This window comes from Choloepus didactylus, chromosome X (assembly GCF_015220235.1).
Source record: "Choloepus didactylus isolate mChoDid1 chromosome X, mChoDid1.pri, whole genome shotgun sequence".
Classification (NCBI taxonomy): Eukaryota; Metazoa; Chordata; class Mammalia; order Pilosa; family Megalonychidae; genus Choloepus; species Choloepus didactylus.
Window position 1 is genome coordinate 22511440 of NC_051334.1, and position 27066 is coordinate 22538505.

At 38.8% G+C, this 27066-nt stretch overlaps 2 protein-coding genes across 2 annotated transcripts in view; both read left to right on the forward strand.

Moving 5' to 3' along the window:
- Window positions 1–23933, forward strand: part of ZFX (zinc finger protein X-linked) — a 125010-nt gene extending 101077 nt beyond the window's left edge. Inside the window, 5 exon segments of the mRNA XM_037822537.1 lie at window positions 20188–20336; window positions 20539–20701; window positions 21064–21216; window positions 21765–21905; window positions 22750–23933. Coding sequence (XP_037678465.1) covers window positions 20188–20336; window positions 20539–20701; window positions 21064–21216; window positions 21765–21905; window positions 22750–23933 — 1790 coding nt within the window.
- The window catches only part of LOC119523721 (zinc finger X-chromosomal protein), a 725297-nt gene that overhangs the window by 71039 nt on the left and 627192 nt on the right, over window positions 1–27066 (forward strand). The gene's annotated exons all lie outside the window — the stretch shown is intronic.

Genomic DNA, 27066 nt, shown 5'->3' on the forward strand with positions numbered 1-27066 from the left:
TTTAAAAATGAGAAAGACCCAGATTCTTTTCTTATTACTACACTTATGATTTTTGCTTCAAAAACAAAACAGAGTTTGGCAAATGGAATATTGCTAGTTCTTAGGAAGACTTAATAATATATTTCCAACAACCCTATAATTTCAAGATATGATCAAATAAAGGTGCCTATCTATCTCCATTCACTCTTGCCCTCACTCTCTGCCATAACTATCTCCTCTGTTGGTATTGATAAGAAACCTGTTCTTCAGACCACCAGGCTCTTCCTTGATATAATTAAGAAGGTGTTATTTTGCACTTATTTGTTAAGTAGATATTTGATAAAATCATTTTTAACTAGAGGAAGGGTTTTTTTTTAATAGGCACGCCTTCCCCAAGAATAGCAAAGAAAGAAAGGATGGTATTTTTATTAAGTAAATGACATTCTAGGAGGTAGGTTGATTCTTAAAAAAGCCAGGTTCTCCTGTTTCCATGAATGTCCAGGTCAAAGAGTAATAATGGTGGTTTTCTCTTTTTAAAGAAGGTTTTAATGTAACAAATATAACCAGCAGGTTTAAAAATGAATCTTAATAACATTGTGTCTAGACCATCACCTTTGATATTTTCCTATTTTCTCTATTGCTTAAAATACTCACATGGATATATATTTAGTTTGGAGAGCTGGTGACTTAGGAACCAATGGGCCTCTAGCAAGAGATTATTAGGTGATGTAACTGCTCTCCTTTCCCTCCTCCCCCCTCTCACAGTGTCCTTCTCTGTCTTTCTTACCCATTTAACTAAGAAAGGGTATTGGGTCTGGGAGAATGTTGGCATTCTGCCATGAGAACTGGAGTATTTGAACTGGCTTCTCTAAGAATAGCTCAGGTTTTCATTTGGAAATACAGCACTCGTCCTGGAGGGCCTGCATGTGATCAGTACAGACTGTGGTTATCAAAGTGTGGGTGGTTCCTGGCCCAGCACTATCAGCATTATCACCTGGGACTTAGAAATGCAAATTCTCAGGGCCCACTCACTCAGACCTATCTGCATGACTTAAGTTACCTGAGTACTCTAAACTGTTTTTTTTAACCTTTCATAGTTCTTTTTCTTCAGAAGCAGAGCACCCTTCTTCCCAGCATATTCATCTTTCGTGGTTCTCAAAGTATGGTCCCAGGACCAGAAGCCCCAGCCCCACCTGAGAACTTGATAGAGATGTGGAGCAGATTCCACCCACCCACCCAGACTTATTGAATCAGAAACGCTGAGGATAAGGCAATCTGTAATTTAACAAGCCCCTTAGTGCTGTGATACACTCTCATTGAGAAACAATGAGATGGAGCAGTCCCTGCTATTGAGCCTATCCTGTTCTGAGATGCCAAAAGCTACCACAGGCTTGCTAAAGCAAGCCAGGTGAGTAGTTTACAAGCCGGTGGGATTTTATTCCTTAATCAGTCTGCCTTATTCTCAAAAAGGTATTAAAACAGCAGTAAATGCCACTCACGGTATTACTTTGTAAATATAAATCAGTGTTTCTCAAGAGGATTCAGTTGGGGAAGGTGTTTCCACAGGCTGTTGGGATCTGTGTGGATGGGACTGCAAGCAAGGAGAGCCATGGATTTGAAAATGCCTCCTTCCCCTTGATGTAGGTAGATGAGTGAGTGTATTTTTCAGAGTTGATGGAACAGTCCGCCAAGATTTGGATCTACACCCATTTTTACAGTTTCCCATTTGAGAGTCCACTCATTGTGGCATATCACTGGGGAGAGATTTAAACTCTCAGACTTTAATTTGAAAAGGTTAATGCTAATTTAGTTTTCAATGGATTTACGCTATTGATGTGGATAGAGGGGTATTACTTCAAGTACAGCAACTATGAAGCTATGGTTTGATCCTCAGGCTCTCTCCCCCTCCAATCCCTCCTTCACATTCCTGTAAGATTAGTTGTGCTAAAACTGAGCTCCAATCGCAGCATTTCCCCCAATGGTGGTCTCCCAATATTTATCAAATTAACTTCACATTTCTCATCTGGCATTCAAGTCTGAAGCTATGTTATTAGGTTGAACCATAAGAAATTGCTATTTCAATGGGGCAAAAATGGTCAAATATCTGCAATTTCATATCTACTTCATATTTAATTTCTTAAATTTCTCTATAGCCTCTTTCTTTTCCATACTGTAAGATTAAAGCTTCTTGTAATTTTAATGCCTAACCTTGAAATTACCAGCCTTAACCGCTGATAAAAATCTCAGAAAGAGAAAATTCAGGGAAAATATTCCCTCTCCTCCTACAGCACAGAGAAGTGGCCACTATTGCATGGCACAAAGCTAGTTCAGTGTCATAAAATTAGAATTGAGAATACTCACTCAAATATCCATCTCACTCTCCTGGCCAGCTATGAGTGAAAAGCTATGATACTCTTTTGTTTTCTGTTACTATAAAACTATCCTTGGAAGTGTTGTAAAAAAGAGAACCTTATCTCCTAAGATACCTGGTGTGCCAGTTTGAATGTATTATGTCTCCCAAAATGCCATTATCTTTGATATAATCTTGTGTGGGCAGATGTACTGGTGTTGATTGGGTTGGACACTTTTGATTGGATGTTTCCGTGGAGATGTGATCTCTCAACTGTGGGCGAGATCTTTCATTGGATAATTTCCATGGAGGTGTGGCCCCACCCATTCAGCATGGGCCTTGATTAGTTCACTGGGGCACTATATAAGCTCAGACAGAAGGACTGAGCTTGCTACAGCCAAGAGAGACACTTTGAAGAATACACAGGAGCTGAGAGAGGAACTGCAGTTTACAGAGACATTTTGAAGACAGCCTTTGAAAGCAGACGTTTGCTCCAGAGAAGCTAAGAGAGGAAAAAGGCCCAAAGAGCAACTAAGAGTGACATTTTTGAGGAACTGCAGCCTAGAGAGGAACGTCCTGGGAGAAAGCCATTTTGAAACTACAACTCTGGAGCAGATGCCAGCCACGTGCCTTACCAGCTAACAGAGGTTTTCCAGACACCATTGGCCATCCTCCAGTGAAGGTACCTGATTGCTGACGTGTTACCTTGGACACTTTATGGCCTTAAGACTGTAACTTTGTAACCAAATAAAACCCCTTTATAAAAGCCGATCCATTTCTCATGTTTTGCATTCCAGCAGCATTAGCAACCGGAACACCTGGTTATCCAAGTTTGTTGTTATGCCTTGTTAAATGAAACCTACCACATCTAAGGGTCTACAACTCCAACTGGCAGTCTTATTTAATCATGTGTTGCTCTGGTAATAAAAATACTTAAATTGTCAATCCTGTTTTCTTTAACGTAAAAAATAATTCTGTGAGATTTCTTAAGCGGAAGAAGAGCTTTTGAATTTTTTTCTCCCTTGAGACACCAAGGAGTCCTAAAACTCATGACTCTGTTGGACTCATTCAAACAGAGAGAAAATTAAATTTTTCTCATTTAAATTAGCAAGAAGATCCACGATATGGGGCTAACCTGTTGTTTCAGCCTTATTCTTTATTTTCCTTCTGCACATACACCATGCTACAGCTCCTCTTCTGTGCTAATCATCCTCCATCATTACTTTGTCTATTTCTCGGCTCGGAAAATCCTCTTCCCATACTCATCCAAGCCAAGATCCAAGCCAGTCTCTTCTGTGAGACTTGACCCAATTCCAGCCGTTAAGATTTATCTTTAACAATATTTGCCATAGTCTCCTTGACATAGTCATTTGTATATTTCTCTTCTTTTTCTAAGTGAACTTTAAGCCCAATGAGGACAGAGAATGTGCCTTATTCTTCCTCCAAGTACCTTAGCAAAAGGCATGTAAGGAAGCTTCTCAATAATTTGAAAATGGAATTGAAGAAGTCTCCTACAACCAATACTAAGGGTCATCTTGATCTAATGACCTCTTAAAACCAAATTACCATTCTTCTACATTGTGGAAAATATCCCTAGACTATCATGTAATACTTTAAAGATTCTAGGGCCTGATTCATTGTCACTCTCTCCAACACTATGCCAGGAAGAATTCTCAGTGATTTCAGTATTCACACGGATCATCCTCCCAATAGCCAGCCTTTTGACTCCTTGACCTCCTCCCCTCCAATGATCGTGTCCTCTACCCACCACAAGTTTTACCCTAGACCTTGTCATTATGAATAACCAGAAATCTTCCATAATCTCAACTTCAAACATCCCACTCTTCAAACAATATCAAAAAATAATTTCAAAATAACTCTGGTTTCTCAAAGTGTATGAAGAAGATGCAGAGCTCCAAACAATACTTCTTGAAATAACTCCTTTCTTTCTCCTTTTCTTACTTCTAGTAGAAGCTCCAACATTTTTGTACAGGAGCAGCTTAGAAACCAAGAGTAATCTGCTTGGAAAGGGGAAGTGCATAAGGTGATTTATCTTTAAGCTCTATTTTCACAGCACTTGACACAATTCTGAAAGAAAACCACTTTTCTGTATCAAAGAATGGTCCCCACGTAGAAAAGATGAGGGTGGAGGGCTAAAGCTTCCCAAGCTGCCCCGCACCCTCCACACTGACTTCTTACCCTTCTTACAATCAACTCTTTAGAAAACTCACCCCAAACAGTATGAAAAACTGTTCTACCAGCCCTAGGTCTCATCTATTTTCCTTCTGCCCTTTCCCATTGGAAATTGAGAGGGCAAAGCCAGAACTCTTAAATAGGCAACAATAAACAACGATAGGAGAAGGGGAGAAGGCTGGAAAGGTGTGCGTGTGTGTGTGCTTGCATAACAATAGGTCTTTTCCTGTTATCCCAAAGTTGCTAAAGCCCAAAGCCAGAAACAAAATGCAGTAGGCACTCCCACATTCTGAAGAAAGGCTCCAACCAGCCAGCAGACACATCCTCTCAGAGATTACTAAGTGATGGCAGAACTGAACCATTATGACTCTGATTATTCCCTTCAACCCCCAACCACCACCATTTTCCAGTCTATATAAGGAGAGGACTAGGGAGGGGAAGAGGGGAGTTGAGTGTTCCTGGTGAGAGGCTGCCTGAAAAGGGGAGGGGAGAGGGGAGATCCCCAAAAAGACTCACTCAAGGATGCCATCCAACCTCCTGCCGGGACAGTGGTGAGCTGCACCGATCCGTAGGCCCACCCTGGAGCCTTGGAAACTGCTAGTAAGTGAATGCTTAGGAGAGGTGGGTTTTGTGTGAACCTGGAGTCTGGTGCTCCCTTGTGGTAGAGAAATATCTGACCGTGAGAGGCTCAAAAGGTACTGAGGGGTGGTGAGCTTGGAAAGAAAATGGGAACATTACTCTCACCTTGATCCCTGACCCAAAGCCTTCAGAGTGCAAAAAAGGGACTTCAGCAATTCCCGAGGTGCCATATGGAGGCACACAGGGCTTAGAGGGCTGCCCAGGAGATGGGATACAGACCCTGGAGAAGGGGTTGGGAGTCAGCATAGCTGCTTTTCTCTGAGGGAAACGTCAGAGAGGGAGATAAGGAGAAGCTGAACTTTGCCACCTCAGAAAAAGAGAATAGCCCCCTACTTGGAGACTCCCACGTCAGCAGATCACAGCATCAGACCTGTAAAAGGTCCATTTTCATCTCCTTTCTCCCCTCTTTGCCCCCAAGACCAGAGGATATGATATGGAAATTATAATTGGGGTTGTCAGCTTTACCAACCAAGAGAGTCCAGAAAGTTATGACATTTGCCCAGGGTGTCATTAAAGGATGAGAAAAGAGACTTGATGTTGCATGGTTGAAAGCAGAGATTGGAAAAAATAGTTTCATATATTCACTCCACCATCAAGTTGAGACCCTTCAACAAGTCAGTTACAGGGACCCACACACAAAGCAAGGGCTTCAGAGACAGGCAGAAAGGGGGCTCAAATATCAACTTGATTGTCTAGGACAAGACCCATCTGGGCCTCTGTTTCTTCATTTTAAGTGAGAATAATACTTAAAGGACAAGGTTTTTAGAAAGATAGGAGGCAATGTGTATAAATGAATAGAAACTACTACCTATTAATTTATGCACTTGTTTACACATGTAGGGAGGTGTCTGCATTCAGTTTCCTTTGAAAAAGACTTTAAGTAGTCTTTGACAAAATACAAGTAAACAAAAGTACTCAAATAGAAATAGAAAATAAGGAAAAAGGAATGCTTAAGTGCTAAACATAAATGTAAACTCAATGATTTGAGCTTCAGCGTTGGTTCTGAGTTTCCTGGCAGCCAAGGTAAAAAGGGAAACCTGAGAACTTGCACAACTCCAGCTAACAGAAAGAACAAAAGATACTACATTCTGGGAGGAAACAAAACTTTTCCTGGCTCCAAGTTTCAAAAGCAATATTTCAGGGGGAATTTTTCTGCATTGGCTTGAAAATTACCTGAAATTTTGACTCTTCTTTAGCATGGGTTTCCAAAGTGTCAGAATTAGTGACACCTTACTTGGGACTGGGACAAATAACTGAAGGTGGATGACCCAGATTCTACTACAGATCACATAGGTATACTGCAGCAATTACTATCCTATAATTCTTCAGATTCTTTCAGATTAGATTTATTGTGAGCTCATCCAAAGGACATATCGATTCATCACTTCCATCCCCAAGGAAATGTTTTTATTATATCTCATGTAGACTCTTTTGACTAAGGACAGATTTAAGCAGAAGTACAGATTTATGTTTTGAGGAAATAGCTGAATTCAAAAGATTCTTCTCTTTCCCCAGAGCCAATCCTGGCCTATGAAGGCCACATGAAGTAAACAGCCTTTGCAAAACAGTATCACAGGTGAGCTTACCTACCCCAAGCCCACAGGCATCTCAACTAATCTGTGTATGATAACATGGGTTTCCAGAAAAGATGCCAAAATAAGCTCCTGTCCTCCCTCACTTTTACTTTAATCCCCACATAGGTTTTGCTTTTACCTTATGGTAATTATTTCCAAATCACAAGTGTGAACACTCACTCTGACTGGAAAATTAGCAGATTTCAAACTCAGGTAATTTGTCCCTAATGAGGAACTTGTTGAACTGAATTTAACAATTAACTCACACACCCTTTGCTGCCTGCGGCTATGTCAGTGAAGCAGGGAAGAAGGAAGGGCAAGCCAGGAGCCAGGGTCTGGCAGGACTTGGGGCACAAGATGAAGGTTGGAATGCAGAACGGTGTGTAATGGGAGCTGTAGGAACACCAGGAACTTGACTGTTCCAATGGATGTATATATACGCAATTTCAAATATTTGCCAAAGTAGAGAGAATAATATAATAAGCTGCCACATACCCATCAGTTCCTACAATTATCAGTTCATGACTCTTCGATGCTGGAGGAGCTAGAGACCCAGAAGATGGATGTGAAGGAGGAGTGAAAAGAGTGAAAGAGCTGGTGGTGCTTCTCCTCTCTTCAACTCCCTCAGGTCCCAACTTTAATTTAGTTCTGGGATGGGAAGCATCCTCCTCGTAAGTGCTTTGCACATGGCAGTGCAGAGTCGGGCAAAGGTGATACTTGTTTTCCAGTCTCTACCATCCACCTTGCTCACTAGCAGGGGCCACTTGATCTTCACCTGCAGGTCCCAGCCTGGGTGACCTCAAGCAGTGAGGATTCCAGAGATCTCAGGCCCATCACTTGCAATCAGCATCATCATTCTCACTCCAGCTGTGTATTCTGGTGACTGGGTCCCACCTTGTCTCAAGAACTGGTACCCAGTTCATGGCTGCGGCTCTTCTCTATAACCTGCATTGTTCCTTCCTCCCTCTAAAACTGCCCTTTCCAAACCAGTAGCCACAAGACATGTGTGGCTACTGAGCACCTGAAATGTGACTAAGTGTGATTAAGGAGTCAATTTTCAAATTTTATTTAATTTTCATTAAAATAAAAAAAACTGGTACTTCATTCAATTATTGGAAAACTTCTAAGTATTTCTGGCATGTGAATTTACTTCTTCAGTTGTAAATTTTAGAAAATCCAAACACAGATCAAGCATTTCCGAAGAAAATTTAGTGTCTGAATTGAGACATGCTGTAAATATATGGAATTTGAAGATAGTAAGCATAAAAGAATGTTAAATGAGTCGTGAAGAATTTTTTAGCATTGGTTATGTGTGGAAATGATACTATTTTGTATATATTGGGTTAAATAAAATCTTTCATTAAAAATAATTTCACTGTTTTCCTTGTTAAAATGTGGCAACTAGAAAATTTACAACTACCTGTGGGGCTGGCATTGTACTTCAATTGGACAGCACTGCTCTAGAATTAGGGCCCTCCTTTCACTTGCCAGTCTCCTCAAGGAGAGTGATCCTGTGCCCACACTCCCACGCTGTGGCAGAGGCCCTGCTTCTGCATATTGGAGCTCTCTGGGGCCAGCTACTTTCACAGCACCACCTCACTACCAATGGACGGCCATTAAGTCCTGAAGACAAGGCATGCAGAAAATGAATTTCAGATGAAGAGTGTGGATTTGTCTTGGGGTAGGGAAGAGCCCCCAGGTCCTCATGACCCTAAAATGAATGACAAATTTATTCGCAAAATGTAGCCAGCTAATACCTTCATAAGGGACCCTACCTTATTTCAAGATATTTGAACAAGGCACAATGCCTACGAACTAAGTGATGTTTTCACCTGAAAACAGATTCAATATCCTCATTAGGTGATGGCTTTTCCTCTTCACAAGTGGCAACACTTCTGAATTGCAGCGTCAGGAAAGTGATTTAGTTGGATCAAAGATGAAGGGATACTGGGATGGACATAATTCCTCTACATTTTAAAAAAATGGTTTTCTTTTACTAAATGAGAATCTTCCCACCATTATGCAAAAGTAAAGTTCTGCATATTTACTTTTCCTAATGGCCACTTAACATTTACGGTTGACTGAAAACTGTCATAGCAGTCCATTAAAGCAGTATGAAAAACAGAATGAACTGGCCCAAATAGTACTAACACCCCAGATATTCTCAAAGGTAAAAAGTTCCACAATTTTAATTTTTAGACTGGGATGTCTAAAACTTTTAAAGTAGATGTTAAATGTTGCGGGTTTTTTTTTGTTGTTTTGTTTTGCTTTGCTTTGCTTTTGAACTATGTCGATAGCTGAGGAAAGAGTGCAAACAAACACAATAAATAGTCTGCTCTCTAGCAAGGCTGGTTGAACAATATTCTTGTAAAGATTACTAAGTATACCATTAAAACAATAAAAAGACAACAAAATATACTTGACGCAAAAGGGATACCAACAACACCACTATGTTTCTTTGATGCTTTTGAATGTATTTTATTATCTCACAACACATCAGGGTTATCAAGAAAATCAACTATGAGTGGTAAAATTCCAAGTGGGATTTAAAAGAAAATTTCAATTTTGCTAGAACTTTTTAGAAATGTTATGGGTATGGAGACATGACAATATTATAATATCAAGTTAAAACTTAACTATTTCAACCCAGGAAAAAAAAAGACCAAAAACAGTGTGCCACAATAGTAACACCAATAATTTTATCTGGATTGTGCGATTATGTTTCACCATCTTATCTTTAAAACTTCATGTTTTGCACATTTCTATAAGGAACAAGTATTAGCTTTATAATGAGAAAAACATGTTCATTGCTCTTTTTTATGTTTTTAAGAGAAAGGTACTATTGTAGGCAGAACATTGGCCTCCCAAAATGTGCAAATTCTAATTCATGGAACCAAAAATATGTTGCTTTATATGGTAAATGGGAACTAAGGTTGCAGATGGAATTAAGGTTGCTAATCAGCAGGCCTTAAAATAGGGAGATACTGGATAATCTGGGTATACCCAATGTAGTCACAAGAGTCCTTGAAGTCCAAGATGAGGACTCAACCCAACCTCACTGGCTTGGAAGGAGGAGGAAGGGGTCACAACCTAAAGAAACCCTCCCTAATACCAGGGCGCAGTATTAGGAAACCCATTAGCCCAGAGCTCAATCATATCCTCTAATACATGACAATCAGTTATAAATATATTGATTTCCATCTGTCTGACTCTAGAATCTCTCTCTCTCAACTGGTTCCAAACTACAGCAGAAATGTTAGATATTACCTCCCCTCAAAGAGCAACATATAGCTAAATGACAGACTGCCATGCGTTGTGGAGTATCTCCAAGAGCTCGCCAGGGACTGGCCTATGTCCTGCCCTCAGTAGGGCAGTGGAGAGAACAGTGTGGTAAAAACAAAAAAACAAAAAAACAAAAAAACAAAAAAAAAAAAAAACAAAAAAAACATGGACTCTGACCCCAGGAGGCTTGGGTCCAAATCTGGGCACTGACACTTCTTAGCTGGGGGAGCCTGAACAAAGTACTTAACCTCCCAATGTTTTCTTCCTTATCTATCATTGTAACTTCCTTACATGGTTCTTGTAAGAACTAAGTGAGTTAAAACATGCAAAACAGCCAACTCAATGGGAAAAAATTTTTGGAAACCATGTATCTGACAAAAGACTGATATCTTGCATATATAAAGAAATCCTACAACTCAATGACAATAGTACAGACGGCCCAATTATAAAATGGGCAAAAGATATGAAAAGACAGTTCTCTGAAGAGGAAATACAAATGGCCAAGAAACACATGAAAAAATGTTCAGCTTCACTAGCTATTAGAGAGATGCAAATTAAGACCACAATGAGATACCATCTAACACCGATTAGAATGGCTGCCATTAAACAAACAGGAAACTACAAATGCAGGAGGGGATGTGGAGAAATTGGAACTCTTATTCATTGTTGGTTCAGCCACTCTGGAAGTCAGTCTGGCAGTTCCTTAGAAAACTAGATATAGAGTTACCATTCGATCCAGCGATTGCACTTCTCGGTATATACCCGGAAGGTCGGAAAGCAGTGACACGAACAGTTATCTGCACGCCAATGTTCATAGCAGCATTATTCACAATCGCCAAGAAATGGAAACAACCCAAATGTCCTTCAACAGATGAGTGGATAAATAAAATATGGTATATATACACGATGGAATACTACGCGGCAGTAAGAAGGAACGACCTTGTGAAACATATGACAACATGGATGAACCTTGAAGACATAATGCTGAGCGAAATAAGCCAGGCACAAAAAGAGAAATATTACAAGCTACCACTAATGTGAACTTTGAAAAATGTAAAACAAATGGCTTATAATGTAGAATGTAGGGGAACTAGCAATAGAGAGCAATTAAGGAAGGGGGAACAATAATCCAAGAAGAAGAGATAAGCTATTTAACGTTCTGGGGATGCCCAGGAATGACTATGGTCTGTTAATTTCTGATGGATATAGTAGGAACAAGTTCACAGAAATGTTGCTGTATTAGGTAACTTTCTTGGGGTAAAGTAGGAACATGTTGGAAGTAACGCATTTATCTTAGGTTAGTTGTCTTTTTCTTACTCCCTTGTTATGGTCTCTTTAAAATGTTCTTTTATTGCATGTTTTTTTTTTTTTTTTTTTTTTTTTTTTTTTTTTTTTTTTTTCCATACAGTTGATTTTAAAAAAAAAGGAAAGGTTAAGGAAAAAAAAAGATGTAGTGCCCCCTTGAGGAGCCTGTGGAGAATGCAGGGGTATTGGCCTACCCCACCTCGATGGTTGCTAACATGACCACAGACACAGGGGACTGGTGGTTTGATGGGTTGGGCCCTCTACCATAGGTTTTACCCTTGGAAAGACGGTTGCTGCAAAGAAGAGGCTAGGCCTCCCTATAATTGTGCCTAAGAGCCTCCTCCCAAATGCCTCTTTGTTGCTCAGATGTGGCCCTCTCTCTCTAGCTAAGCCAACTTGAAAGGTGAAATCACTGCCCTCCCCGCTACGTGGGATCAGACACCCAGGGGAGTGAATCTCCCTGGCAACGTGGAATATGACTCCCGGGGAGGAATGTAGACCCGGCATCGTGGGACGGAGAACATCTTCTTGACCAAAAGGGGGATGTGAAAGGAAATGAAATAAGTTTGAGTGGCAGAGAGATTCCAAAAGGAGCCGAGAGGTCACTCTGGTGGGCACTCTTACGCACAATTTAGACAACCCTTTTTAGGTTCTAAAGAATTGGGGTAGCTGGTGGTGGATACCTGAAACTCTCAAACTACAACCCAGAACCCATGAATCTCGAAGACAATTGTATAAAAATGTAGCTTATGAGGGGTGACAATGGGATTGGGAAAGCCATAAGGATCACACTCCACTTTGTCTAGTTTATGGATGGATGAGTAGAAAAATAGGGGAAGGAAACGAACAAACAGACAAACGTACCCAGTGCTCTTTTTTACTTCAATTGCTCTTTTTCACTTTAATTATTCTTCTTGTTATTTTTGTGTGTGTGCTGATGAAGGTGGCAGGGATTGATTTAGGTGATGAATGTACAACTATGTAATGGTACTGTGAACAATCGAATGTACGATTTGTTTTGTATGACTGCGTGGTATGTGAATATATCTCAATAAAATGAAGATTAAAAAAAAAAGAAAGAGGGAGGCTTTGAAGCTCACTCACTGGTTTCTGGCATGTGCAGCTGGGCAGATGGCAAAACCATGACTAAATGAAGGGCAAATTCGGACATGCTGAAGATCTGTCTACAGGGTTGCTGCCTACAACGACAATGTAAATGGTTCCCTCTGCAAATGTGGAACATGGTGCCCCTGGCCATCTTATTTAGGGTTTTGAGCAGTTGATTTGGTGTTAACTCCTACTTAATCATGACTTTGGTCATAGTAGACATTCAATAAAAAGTGGTTCAGGGATTGAGTGAATAAATGAAATCAAAACCCCTATGTTTAATGCATTAATCTCTGAGGATCAATACAGTCTAATGCTTTATTGATTGTAGAGGCCATTAGCCCAGAAGAGATGGTAAAATGTTTGTTTATTCCTTTGTTTGATGGGCTAATTATTGGCTCTGTATGTATCTTGCCATTATTTTTATGTATGTTCCCTACCAGTTTTGTTTCATTTTTTTAACCATTTGGTAAAATTGAGAATAAAATTTTAGAATTTCAAAAATACGTACCCACATGGGAATATTTCTGAAATGTGAGAAAAGTCTTATTTACAGGAGTTAAGGATATTTTAGAGAAGTTGTATTAGACTAATCTTTGTAAAGCTTGTTTTGATAAAATTCTGTTGATCAGTCTAGAATTACTGCGTCTATTGTAAATGCTCTGAAATTTACTTAGAAATCATTACTAAAATAAGTGAATTGGAGGTTTTCAGCATAATGTTTAATCTGAGTGTTGGTTAGGTTTATACCAAGAATAAAGCATTCAAATGAAGCCAAGATGTTTTGTTTAGTCTCCTCACCACCACCAAGAAAGATTGGAAAAAGTCTATATCTTTAACACGTTGCAAAGCAGTTGAAGCTTCAGATTGGCCTTGTAACTAATATTTACTTTTTATCAGCTTGAGACTTAGATAAAATTGTCAGTCAGCTTACCGTTTGAAAATACATGATTACTTTGTGGGTAATGGTGGGCTGAGAAAGAAAAGGAGAGAGAAGGAGACAGGGTCTGAGAGAGACAATGAGAGAACATGCCTTACCTGTCAGGATCCTAGAGAAGCAACATGGTATATGGACATGCCTGCAGCTTGGAGTCAGGCAGCCTTCAGTTTGGATGCTAGCCCTACTGTTCAGTAGCTGTATGAATCTGGGCAATTTGACTATCTTCTCATCGGCCTTAGTTTCCTTATTTGTAAAATAACAGTAAGACTGCTTGGCCTGCAGGGTAGTTGTGAGCATGAGAGGTCACGTGCATGAGGCATCCAGCTCAGGGCTTGCCACACAACCAGTCCCTAACTGCTAGCCATTTTATCAGTTGATGACATCTGTTGAGCTAGCAAGGCTAAATCTTGATTAACTTCCCTTAGGACCTCTATGTTGTCTCATCAGGGAATTCTTCTTGGGAAAGGGTGGGTACAGGGAAGGGTTGTAGTAGTCATTCTTTTCCCCTGAATTTCTAGTGTTAAGAAATCAGTTCTTGTTTAAATAGGTTTAGTTAATTATGTTATAGATCAGTTTAGTGCAGTTTGACAAATATTTTTCAATAATTACATCTCTGACCCCATACTACAGATCACTGTAATTTAGGACAGGCATTTGAATGTCTCTGATCCTTTAAATCCCCTCTTTAGAATCAGGCTAATTAAACTTAACTTTGAACTGCCCCAGGAAAGTTTCAAGCATTAAAAAAGGTTAGATTGTAATCATCTCTTTCAAATCCTTTATAGACTATATAATAAAAATATGGTGGAATTTTAACCCTAAAAAGAGGGTCCCTGAGGAGGAAGGTAAGAGAGGGGGAGTCTGAAAGTGAAATCATAGATGTACTTACCTGCTAGAACATCTGCTTTTTTGGCAGAATGCTTCCGGCAAGTTATTGAGTCTTTTACATGCTCCCATTTCACATATGTAAAATAGAGATAAAACATCTAAGTCATGGGGTTGTTGTCAACACTTTCATGATAAGGTATAGGGAAACCGCTTAAAACGTTGCCTGGGACTTGGTTATCCTTTTAGGAGGAAATACCCTTCCTTGGTATCTTCACTATTAACAGCCACGTGAACCATTGCAGCCTGCCCATATAGGAACCATAGAGATGTTAAATAATACCAAAATTATTCTATAGTTTTTCTTTTAACTGGTTTTTGAGTTTAGAGATAAAAAGCAAAACAAACCTAGAGGTGATTAGGAAGTAAGACTGTTGGACTTATACCAGAGTTAGAACAGGCTCATAGTTCAGAGAACCTAATTCTCTCTTGGATGGTAACACTGAGGTATGGTCTTAGGAAAAGTCAGTTTGCCTCCTTGACATCAAGATTCATAGCTTGTGTATTTGGTCTGCCTCTTAAAACTTGCCATTTTAACCATTTTTAAGTTTATAGTTCATTAGCATTAATTACGTTTACAATGTTGTGCTACCATTACCGCTATCCATTACCAAAACTTCTCCATCACCCCAAACAGAAACTCTGTACTCATTAGGCAATAACTCCCCATTTCCCTCTCCATGGCTCCTGGTAACCTCTCGTCTTATTTTCTGTTTCTATGAATTTGCTTATTCTAGATGTTTCACGTAAGTAGAATCTTAAAATGTATGATCTTCTGTGTCTGGCCTCTTTCATGTAGCATAATGTTTTCAAAGTTCATTCATGTTACAGCAAGTATCAGAACTTCATTCCCTTTTATGGCTTAGTAATACTCTATTGAATGAATGTACCACATTTTGTTTATATATTCATCTGTTGATGGGCCACTTGAGTTGCTTCTACCTTTTGGCTATTCTTAATAAGCTGCTATGAACATTGAAACACAAGTATCTATTTGAGTCTCTGTTTACATCTTTGGGGTATATACCTAGGAGTGAAATTGCTGGGTCATACAGTAACTCTAGGTTTAACTTTCTGAAAAACCACCCAACTGTTTACCACAGTGGCTGCACCATTTTACCTTCCCACCAGCAATGCAGGAGAGTTATAGTTTCTCCATATGCTCTCTAATACTTATTGTTTTCTGTTTGTATTTTTTTTTTTAATAATAGACTTTCTAGTGGGTGTGAGGTAGTATTTCATTGTGGTTTGGATTTGCATTTCCCTAAAGGCTAATGATGTTGAACATCTTTTCATGTGCTTATTGGCCATTTGTATATCTTCTATGGAGAAATATCTATTCAAAGTCCCTTGCTCATTTTAAAATTGGGTTTGTCTTTCTGTTGTTGAGATGTAGCAGATTTTTATGCCTTATCAGATATATGATTTCCAAATATTTTCTGCCATTGTGTAGGTTGTTTTTAATTTTGATGAAATCCAGTTTATTTTTGTTGTTGATGAGGCTCATGCTTTTGGTGTCATAGTGAAGAATTATTGCTAAATCCAAGGTCATGTAAATTTTATTCTATTCCACATTCTAAGAATTTTATGGTTTTAGCTCTTATATTCAGGTCATTGATCCACTTCGAGTGAATTTTTGTATATGCCGTGAGGTACGGCCTGACTTCATTCTTCTGCGTGTGGAAATCCAGTTTTTTGACTATTTATCAAAGAAACTGTTTTTTCCTCATTGAGTGGACTTGGCACCCTTGTCAAAAATCAGTCAGCTGTAGATGCGAGAGTTTATTTTTGAACTCTCAGTTCATTGGGAAGTGTGAGTCTTCCAACTTTGTTCTTTATCAAGATGCTTTTGGCTGTTCGGGGCCCCTTGCCAGTTCTTATGAATTTGTGGATTAGCTTTTCCATTTCTGCAAAAAAGGCTTCTGGAATTTTTTTTTAACTTTTTATTTTGAAATACATTAAAACTTAGAGGACAGTTACAAAAACAGTGCAAAACCCATTTAGAGAACTCCAACATACCCCTCCCCGTCCCCCTCCCCCACCAAGACCCAGATCCACCAATTTTAGCATTTTGCTACATTTGAATGATAGTCTATCCATCCATCTTTCTAGCTTATCTGTCAGTCCATTTTCTAAACACTTAAGCATAGGTTGTATATGTCACACTCCTTGGACACTTAATACTACTGTATACATTTCCTAAGAACAAGGATATTCACTTACGTAACCACCTTAAGTGCGGTGTATCAAGTTCAAGAAATCTAACGATATAAGTCTTAATTCTATATTCCAATCTTTTCTTATGTCCCCAGAATGTCCTTTTGAAGCTTTTCTTCTCCATTCTTAGATCCTATCCAGTATCACATATCATGTATTGCACTTACTTGTCATTTCTTTAGTATTTTTTTTTTAATTATGGAAACATATCTACAGCATAAATCTTCCCATCCCAACCCCTCACAAGCATACCATTTAGTGGGATTAATCACATTCACAATGTTGCAGTACCCTCACCACTTGCCATTACTAAACCTTTTCCATCTTCCACAAACAGAAACCTTGTATCCATTATGCATGAACTCCCCATTGCCCTTGCTCCTCTGCCCCTGGCAACCTGTACTGTCTGTGAGCTTGTGTATTCTCCGATAGTTTCTTTGTAGTTACCATGGGTCTTAGATGTTACATCCTAATCTATAACAGTCTCGTTTGCTTTGGTACCTCCTTCTCTTCGATAGCATATACACACACTATGTTCCTAAAGTTCACTCTGTCCTCCCACCTTCATGTAGTTCTTGTCACAAATTACACGTTTATACATGAGTCCCAAACCACTGACTTATTTCATTTTATGCATTTGCCTTTTAGATCCTGTAGGAAGTAGAAAGTGGAGTTACAAACAAGAAATATAATAGTACTGGCAATTAATCAAATCGTTACCATCCCTGGAGAACTTTATTTCTTTACAAGGCTTCGATTGATGGTCCTTTCCTTTCAACCTGCAGAACTCGAGCATCTCTTGAAGGGCCAGTCTACAGGTGATGGTCTACAACTTTTGCTTATCTCGGAGTATCTTAATCTGTCTCATTTTTGAAAGACAGTTTTGCCGGATACAGAATTCTTGGTTGGCATTTTTTTTTTTTTTTTTTTTTGCTTATAGCCCTTTAAATATGTCATCCCACTGCCTTCTTGCCTCCCTGGTTTCCTACAAGAAATCGGTACTTGATCTTACTGAGGCTCCCATATACATGGCATGTTGCTTCTCTCTTACGGCTTGCAGAATTTTCTCTTTGGCATTTGACAGTCTGATTACAATATGGTGCAGTGTGCGTCTATTTGGGTTTATCCTGTTAGGAGTTTATTGAGCATCTTGGATGTGTTTATTCTTGTCTTTCATTAAATGTGGTAAGTTTTCAGGCATTATTTCTTTAAATGTTCTCTCTGCCACTTTCTCTCTTTTTTCTCCTTCTGTGACCCCCACAATGTATATGTTGGTACACTTCATGGTGTCCCACAGATTCCTCAGGCTCTGTTCACTTTTCTTCATTCTATCGTCATTCTTTTCCTCAAACTGAATGATTGCAATTGTCTGGGAATTTTTATTTTCTGATACTGCAGTCTTCAGCTCTCTTTGGTTCCTTTTCATACTTTTCATGTCTCTGTTGATATTCTCTTTATATTATCGTTTTCCTGATTTTCTTTAGTTCTTTGTCCATGTATTCCTTTAACTCTTTGGGAATATTTAGGACTATTTTTTAAAAGTCTTTATCTGTTACATCCAAGGTCTAGTCCTCCTCATTGGTGGTTTCTAATGCTTTAATCTTCTCCTTTGCCTTGGCCATTGCTTCTTGTTTCTTTGTATATTTTGTAATCTTTTGTTGAAACTTGGACATTTTGATATTTTAGTGTTCTGTGGCTGAAATTTAGACTCTGCGGTTTCTATTCCTTAAGCTCATATGCATCTGGTGTTATGATAGAGTTATCCTTGAATGCCAGGAGCTAACTTAAAAAAAAAAAGAGAAAAAGAAAATACCTTTCCCAGTCTTTGCTGATTGACCTGTGCAAGTGTTCTTCTTCAGGGTTTATCCATACAGTGGGTTTAGGGAATAGCTCCAGGCCAAAGCAAAGGGACTTCCCTGATCCTTTCTGGGCATGCATCTTGTCTTGGGCATACTGTGTGGCCCTAGGATTTACCCTGCTTACACAGTTCTGAATGTCCCCTCTTCCCTAGGAAACAATTTCCTCAGGGTCCTGGACACTGTACTGTATGTCCTATAGCCAGTAATCCCTTGCCCCAGGCGGCACAACTTCACTGCTCTCCTATAGCATTCTGTAAGAGAGCTCTGTGAACTGACATCTACATGCAGGGCAAGTCCCTCAGGCCACACCAAACAGATTGGGCCAGATATGCATGCTCCCAGTATGTGCTTGAGGGTTACTCTGCTCCCTCTGAAACTAGGACCAGGGATCCCCATTGGGAGCACAGGTCAGCTTTGTGCTGAGCTAGTGAGAGGTAGGGGAGAGGCGCCAGCCTGGGACTATGAGGTCCTGCTACTTTTAAGTAGCCCTTTTCTTGATTTGACGCTTGTCCAGTTACTGCAGTCCTTAACCTGTTTTCTGGAATCCCTGAAGCATCTCATTCTGCCATCTTGATCAGGGCAGGCCCCTCCTTCCTCTTGTCTTTTTTTAACAGCAGAAGTTATTTCAAGGACTGTGCCAGAGAGGGAGAAAGCTCAACCTTGCTATAACGTTTTCTGTAGCTCTTGTTTATAAGAGACAGATCCAAAGCTGCTTTGTGCATATAACTGATCTGGCTGATCCCCAGTCCAGTTTTGAGGCTAGAAGAAATCCACAATCAGTCGAGGCATCAGGAAGGCAATGCTTTCTTCCCAAGCTCTGTAACATTCTGATGCTGGCTGCTGGCACTCCTTGGGGTTCCTTGGCTTGTATCCCTGCCTCCTGTCACATGGCTCTGTCCTCTTCTTTTTCTCAATTTTCCTTTTAACATAGCACAGTCTACCTTCATTAAGGAGGACAATGGGTATATGGCAGTATGTTTGATTTTATATATTGCTGTATTTGCCAGCATGGACCTAGACTCATTGCTGTCATAAATAAAGTGTATGTGTGTTGTGCATGTATTGTGTGTATGTATATGCTTTATATATTGTGTGTGTAGTGTTGAGATTAATTTAGAATTTACATTCACCATCTTAGTGTAGGGTATCTTTCTGGCATATGGATATGTGTGTGTGTGTATGTGTATATAGATATATATATATAATTTTTCTTGAGTTGAATAGGTTTCTTAATTACCGACCTTCTTTATATTTTAACACATAATATGAATTTCCAGTAGAGGGATGAATTACATAGCAGTTTCCAGGGTTATTTGGAGACTCACAGAGTACATATTAAGAGGAGCTTGTCTGCTTCTTGATGATGTGGTAATCACGTTTTGATTCTTTTTAAATGTACTATTGTAATGTAAATAGATCAGATCAAATAATATTCAAGAGTAGTGAGCATGAAGTAGTGCTTATAAAATATTCCTATTAAGACTTGTGCTTCCTGATTTTACTGCTAAGACATTCTTTCCAGGGTCTTTTAGTATTATAAGAATATTTTAAAATTAGTAATGCTTTTACCTTATGGATTAACAAAGGCTAAGTATATTTTTTCATTACTTTGTTAGTTTTCTGGACTACCAAGGGCTTTCTCTATGTGGAGTGTTTTTGCCTTAACTTGTGATCCGGTCTTTGGAAGTCTTTAGAAATGTATTTATGGACTCTTTACTTCTCTTTGCTAGGTAAAAAGCATCTGATTTTATGTGAATCGGGTTAGAGATTGTATTTGTGAAAAGGACTTTGGAAAATGGCAACATTTTACTGAAATATGTGATGTTATTATTTGCGATATATTTCCTGCCTTTTTAGTGGGTGATGCTGGCAAAATAGAACATGATGGTTCGTCTGGAATGACCATGGACACAGAGTCAGAAATTGATCCCTGTAAAGTGGATGGCACTTGCCCTGAAGTCATCAGAGTTTACATTTTCAAAGCTGACCCTGGGGAGGATGACTTAGTTAACAGGAAACCTTCAGAATATTATACATTCTCATCGAAATTCTTCAAGCTGATTACTTTGGGGTTGTTTAGTTTGAAAACATTTGAAGTCTTTTCTGAGGATAACTTTTAATGAAGAATTCCAATGTGGTAATATAAATGTTTGTAAAAAGTAATAAGTGAAACAGGTAGAAATGAAGATTTCAGATAAATCACTGGAGCTGTCATCTTCCCTGACAGGTGGAACAGGAGACATTGTGGAGAGTGAGCCTGAGAATGACCATGGAGTTGAACTACTTGATCAGAATAGTAGTATTCGTGTTCCAAGGGAAAAGATGGTCTATATGACCGTAAATGACTCTCAGCAAGAAGATGAAGATTTAAGTAAGTAGGTGGCCTTTTTGTGGGAGAAAATTTTATGTTTCTGTAAGGTCTGGTTTTTTTTTTTTTACGCAGCCACTATTTGAAGGAAACAAGTGGCATTGTTGAGATTATTATGCTGTCATATTCTAAGGGAAAACGTCAGTGGTTTTTCATGTATGCTTAGACTGTTGCTTTAAAAACTAATTCTGGTGAAAGCTAAGAAATTAATGACTCATTCAAGTGCTTACTATGTGAAAGCAGTGTTCTAGATATGTGACATTTGAACCTTCTTTCTGTGTGTCAATTAACTGAATTCAAATCAAAACATCTTTTCCTGTGATCTCTGTAAGGTTTATCACAAAGTTTAATAATTTTCTGCTTAGATGTTGCCAAAATCGCTGATGAAGTTTATATGGAAGTGATCGTAGGCAAGGAAGATGCCGCTGCAGGCACGGTGGCTGCGGCGGCACATGAGCAGCAAATGGATGACAACGAAATAAAAACCTTCATGCCAATAGCATGGGCAGCAGCTTATGGTAAGTCAGTGTAGCAACTCTTAGTATTGAGTTGGTTGGTTCTCGAGCATGAATTCATGATTTAAAAACTGTTTCTGTGGTCTTAGGTTTCAGAAATCTGAAATACCAGTACCCTGTAAGGGTTATTTGATTTAAATAAGAGCAGAGGAAGATTATAAAGTCCACTTTTTGTCTTTATTTTTAACAGGAATTTCCTACATGTTATATTACATAGAAAGAAGTACTGCAAGAGGTACACAGGCTTTCAAGCTGAAACTTTTCATCTTGATTATATCTGGCCCATGACTTTACGATTTTGGGAGACAACATGGGGCAAAATGGGGCAAAATGGGGCAAAATGCTGACATGTGTTTTTTAGATTTGGAAGCTAGGAAATAGGCATTTCCTTGCTATCAACATGTTTATAAAACCCATTACCTAGAATGGAGAATTTTTGTCATTCATGAGTATCATAGCTTATTTTTCATTTTGTTGCAGTTAATAAAGAATCCTTAATTCTTCATCATTTATAATGCTGTATAATTTTGTTTTTTAATGCACATTGTTAGGTAATAATTCTGATGGAATTGAAAACCGGAATGGTACTGCAAGTGCCCTCTTGCACATAGATGAGTCTGCTGGGCTCGGCAGGCTGGCTAAACAAAAACCAAAGAAAAGGAGAAGACCTGATTCTAGGCAGTACCAAACAGGTGAGGGCACAGGAGTTCCTGGGCGCAGCATTCTCTGTGTACTTTAAAACTGTAGTATGTATCCACAAAGGGGTTGTGATGGTACTTTAGCTGCTAGACCATTTGTGGCTTTTCTGTATTGGATTTGAAAATATGATTTTGAGAGTTCAGTGATATTCATGAATGATTTCCTTGGATAAAAAGAAACAGGAAATGGCTCAAACAGATAAAAAAATTAAAACTCAGTTGATTTTAAGTGGATGGGAAAAGAAGTCCCTCAACTATGTTATCAGCATTCACCTAATTTATTAATTAATTAATTTACTAACTAAATTAATAAATGTAAGGCATTTAATTGTGTCAGCATAAAGCAGGCATAATTTACAGAACAGTGGGACAGGTGTTTCAGTCCTGTGACATTGTTGTCTATTCTTGTCTACTGATTTGCACAGTTTTATGGGTATATGAAGCTTTAATGTAAATTAACATAAATTATGGTTTTTGGAATAAACAAGGCAGAAATTTTGATAAAAATTAATTTTTTATGAATGGTTTCCCACAGATTTCTAAATCATTATAGCTTGAATCACTAGTTGATAGAAGTTACATATTTATTAACTTATTTTTTTAAACTGGAGGGAGTGAGATTGGTATGGTAATATTGAATGAAGTTTCCACACCAGGTTCTCTTTATGACTAGGTTGCTGTATCTCTTATGTTGAAAAACCGTTAAAGGAATATTAAAGAGCAAACAGCCTAACTTAGGAGTACTTGCCCCGTAATGTTCAGAACACACAGTTTAAATTCTTGAAGAAAACAAAACAGAACTTTAATCACTCATGCTCCTGTCTTTTTCTTTTCTTAGCAATAATTATTGGCCCTGATGGACACCCCTTGACTGTCTATCCTTGCATGATTTGCGGGAAGAAGTTTAAGTCGAGAGGTTTCTTGAAGAGGCACATGAAAAACCATCCTGAACACCTTACCAAGAAGAAATACCGCTGTACTGACTGTGATTACACTACCAACAAGAAGATAAGTTTACACAACCACCTAGAGAGCCACAAGCTAACCAGCAAGGCAGAGAAGGCCATTGAATGTGATGAATGTGGGAAGCATTTCTCTCATGCGGGGGCTTTGTTTACTCACAAAATGGTGCATAAGGAAAAAGGAGCCAACGAAATGCACAAGTGTAAATTCTGTGAATACGAGACTGCTGAACAAGGGTTACTGAATCGTCACTTTTTGGCAGTCCACAGCAAGAACTTTCCTCATATTTGTGTGGAGTGCTGTAAAGGTTTTCGTCATCCGTCGGAGCTCAAAAAGCACATGCGAATCCACATTGGGGAGAAGCCATACCAATGCCAGTACAGTGAGTATAGATCCGCAGACTCCTCTAACTTGAACACTCATGTAAAAACTAAGCGTAGTAAAGACATGCCATTCAAGTGTGACATTTGTCTTCTGACTTTCTCAGATACCAAAGAGGTGCAGCAACATGCTCTTATCCACCAAGAAAGCAAAACACACCAGTGCTTGCATTGCCACCACAAGAGTTCCAACTCAAGCGATTTGAAACGACACATAATTTCAGTTCACACAAAGGACTACCCACACAAGTGTGACATGTGTGATAAAGGCTTCCACAGGCCTTCAGAACTCAAGAAACATGTGGCTGCCCACAAAGGTAAAAAAATGCACCAGTGTAGACATTGTGACTTTAAGATTGCAGATCCATTTGTTCTGAGTCGCCATATTCTCTCGGTTCACACAAAAGATCTTCCGTTTAGGTGTAAGAGATGTAGAAAGGGATTTAGGCAACAGAATGAGCTTAAAAAGCATATGAAGACACACGGTGGCAGGAAAGTGTATCAGTGTGAATACTGTGAGTATAGCACTACGGATGCCTCAGGCTTTAAACGGCACGTTATTTCCATTCATAGGAAAGACTATCCTCACCGATGTGAGTACTGCAAGAAAGGGTTCCGAAGACCTTCAGAAAAGAACCATCACATAATGCAACATCACAAAGAAGTTGGCCTGCCCTAACAATTCTTCTACAGACTTTTGCAGACATATTGGCCTTGAAGCAGAAAATACATTTTAAAGCCAATCAGTCTCGTTCACATAAAGTACTGTATATTGATTTATGCTGTGTACAAATAGAATTATTGCTTCTAATCGACTTTTTTTTTACATTTTGTTCAATAGTGTGTTCTGAATTCTATTCAGTTTGTTTAGTAAATGGGGAAAAGTGGCAACAGGCAAGTTGCTTTTAATAAAGTAATCCCTGATTCTGTACTGAACTTTTCTATCTTAGAGGTTTTATATTTATTTAAATATTTACCTTGCATACCTTGATGGTTGATGGTACTCTTCCAAGACCATTTAACTTAAAGTTAAGGTAACTTTAGATTGGTAACTCTGAAAGTACTCATGTTGACTCATTTTTTTTCCACAAATTTCTCACAATAAAATCGTCAGAGACCTCTAATATAAATGGGAGATTTTATGGTCAGGTCTAATTATCATGATCCGGAAGTCAGTTATTTGTCTAGTTTAATGTTTTCAAACCACATGACATTGTAAGTTTCCATTTGAGCTTTTGCATCCCTAGCATTGCTGAGTAAAGAACAGTGGCTGGGTTCGTGTTTAATTTTCATTCTGTCTAACAGACAAAATATACTTCTTTTGGCTTTCTTTGGAGTATTTACATCTTTTGTCAGCATAGCAAACTTTTAGAGAAACTTACTGAAAAATTTTACTCGATCCTGTTGTATTTTTTATTATTCTGTCTGTGCTGCTTTGTCTTGGAATGGTTGTGTGCTATAAATGAGACTGAGGACTGAATTTCGGACTCTCCTAGAGGTAATTTGTGGCTTATAGGCTCTTGTGCAACTTTCTATCTGTAAATGTACCCTGACTTATATATATCTATACACATATATATGACATGTATCTGTGTGTATTGCTTATTTTACATAGTTACACACACAATCCCGCGTAGTAGTTGTTTAAAGTCTATAACGAAAAGTATTAAATTTACAATAACGTGAAAGATCCAGGGATGCATGAGAGAGCATTTTGTAACTCATGCTCTTCAGAGAGACTACTCAGGTGAAGAATTAGAAGGAAAATAAGGACACTAGTATTTTTAAAGTGTAAAGGTATTTTCTTTTAAATATCTTTAGTAATTGAAAAATAGAAGTTAAGATGTTTCTAGATAGAATGTTTTCATACAGTTTCACCTTCATGCCTTTATTTTTTTCTGAAAACTAATGAGTATCCAGATTTAACTCTCCCAGTTTTCCGTGAGAAGCCCATGAGAGGATTCTGTGTCTCAGCACGTACGGGGGAAGCAATGGCCCCATGTACCAGAATGGGTGCTGATTACCACTTAACACTTTGCAAATTCAGCCTGCTTTGTTATTTCTTAGATAATTACAGTTTAGCAAATGTTAAAAAAAAAACAAAAACAAAAAAATTTAACACTCAAGTTGGTTTTGATTAGAAGATAAAGGTGTGTTTTAAGTGCATAATGAAAATCTGAGGCCTTATTTGGAATATCACCAAGTCTTTCATAGTTTTGTTTTTCATTGAAAGTTGACATTTTTAAAACAAATTGGTCTGAATCAGAGTCATCAATTTTAAAAGTTAATATAGTTAATTAGAATTTGGTTACGTTAATACGAATGTTGGAGAACAGAAAATACTTCTTGGGGTCCCTTACGTTGGCTCTTGGCACCTATGTATCTGGCATGTTGTGGGAGATAAGAAATTTTCTTCCCACTTGATAGCTGCCTTGTCTCTCCACTATGGTGCTCCATCCCCTCCTTGCTGTCAAGGTTTATCTTTCACCTTTCTCTTTGATATGGATATTTGTATTCAGGAGCTATAATTATAGGGCTAGAAATCTAAATATTTGGTGTTGGGCAAGCCTCTGAAGTGCTAGACTGATTTAGTCTAGTTCTAAATCAAGTGCTTTAGGCTGGTAGGAATTCCATCTTAAATGCCAGTCAAAGCCAAGGGATGGGATTTGGAATTCCTGTACCCTCTTGGCCCCTATAACATGCCTTTTTTTTTTTAAATAAGTAACTTACAGTTGTGTGATTCGTTGCCCCTCAGTACTATTCTTGAAAGCTCTGCCTGTTTTTTTGTGAGAACCGTTATAATCTCCCTTAATTTTTTTTTTTTTCAGTTTATAGATAATATTTTATTTAACTTGCCCAAGTTTAAAAAAAAGTGTAACAATGATAACAGTAAAATGCACAGATCTTTAGTATTTAATGATGTTTATTTATTGAATGTGTACACCGTGTAGCCACCACCTAAAGCAAGATACAGAACATTTCCATCGCCCTGGAAAGTTCCTTCATTCCCTTTTTTTTTTTTTTTAATCATCATTTTATTAAGATATATTCACATACCACGCAGTCATACAAAACAAATTATACTTTCGATTGTTTACAGTACCATTACATAGTTGTACATTCATCACCTAAATCAATCCCTGACACCTTCATTAGCACACACACAAAAATAACAAGAATAATAATTAGAGTGAAAAAGAGCAATTGAAGTAAAAAAGAACACTAGGTACCTTTGTCTGTTTGTTTGCTTCCCCTACTTTTCTACACATCCATCCATAAACTAGACAAAGTGGAGTTTGGTCCTTATGGCATTCCCAATCCCACTGTCACCCCTCATAAGCTACATTTTTATACAACTGTCTTCGAGATTCATGGGTTCTGGGTTGTAGTTTAATAGTTTCAGGTATCCACCACCAGCTACCCCAATTCTTTAGAACCTAAAAAAGGTTGTCTAAAGTGTGCGTAAGAGTGCCCACCAGAGTGATCTCTCGGCTCGTTTTGGAATCTCTCTGCCACTGAAGCTTATTTCATTTCCTTTCACATCCCCCTTTTGGTCAAGAAGATGTTCTCCATCCCACGATGCCGGGTCTACATTCCTCCCTGGGAGTCATATTCCACGTTGCCAGGGAGATTCACTTCCCTGGGTGTCTGATCCCACGTAGGGGGGAGGGCAGTGATTTCACCTTTCAAGTTGGCTTAGCCAGAGAGAGAGGGCCACATCTGAGCAACAAAGAGGCATTCAGGAGGAGACTCTCAGGCACAAATACAGGGAGGCCTAGCCTCTCCCCTGCAGCAACCGTCCTCCCAAGGGC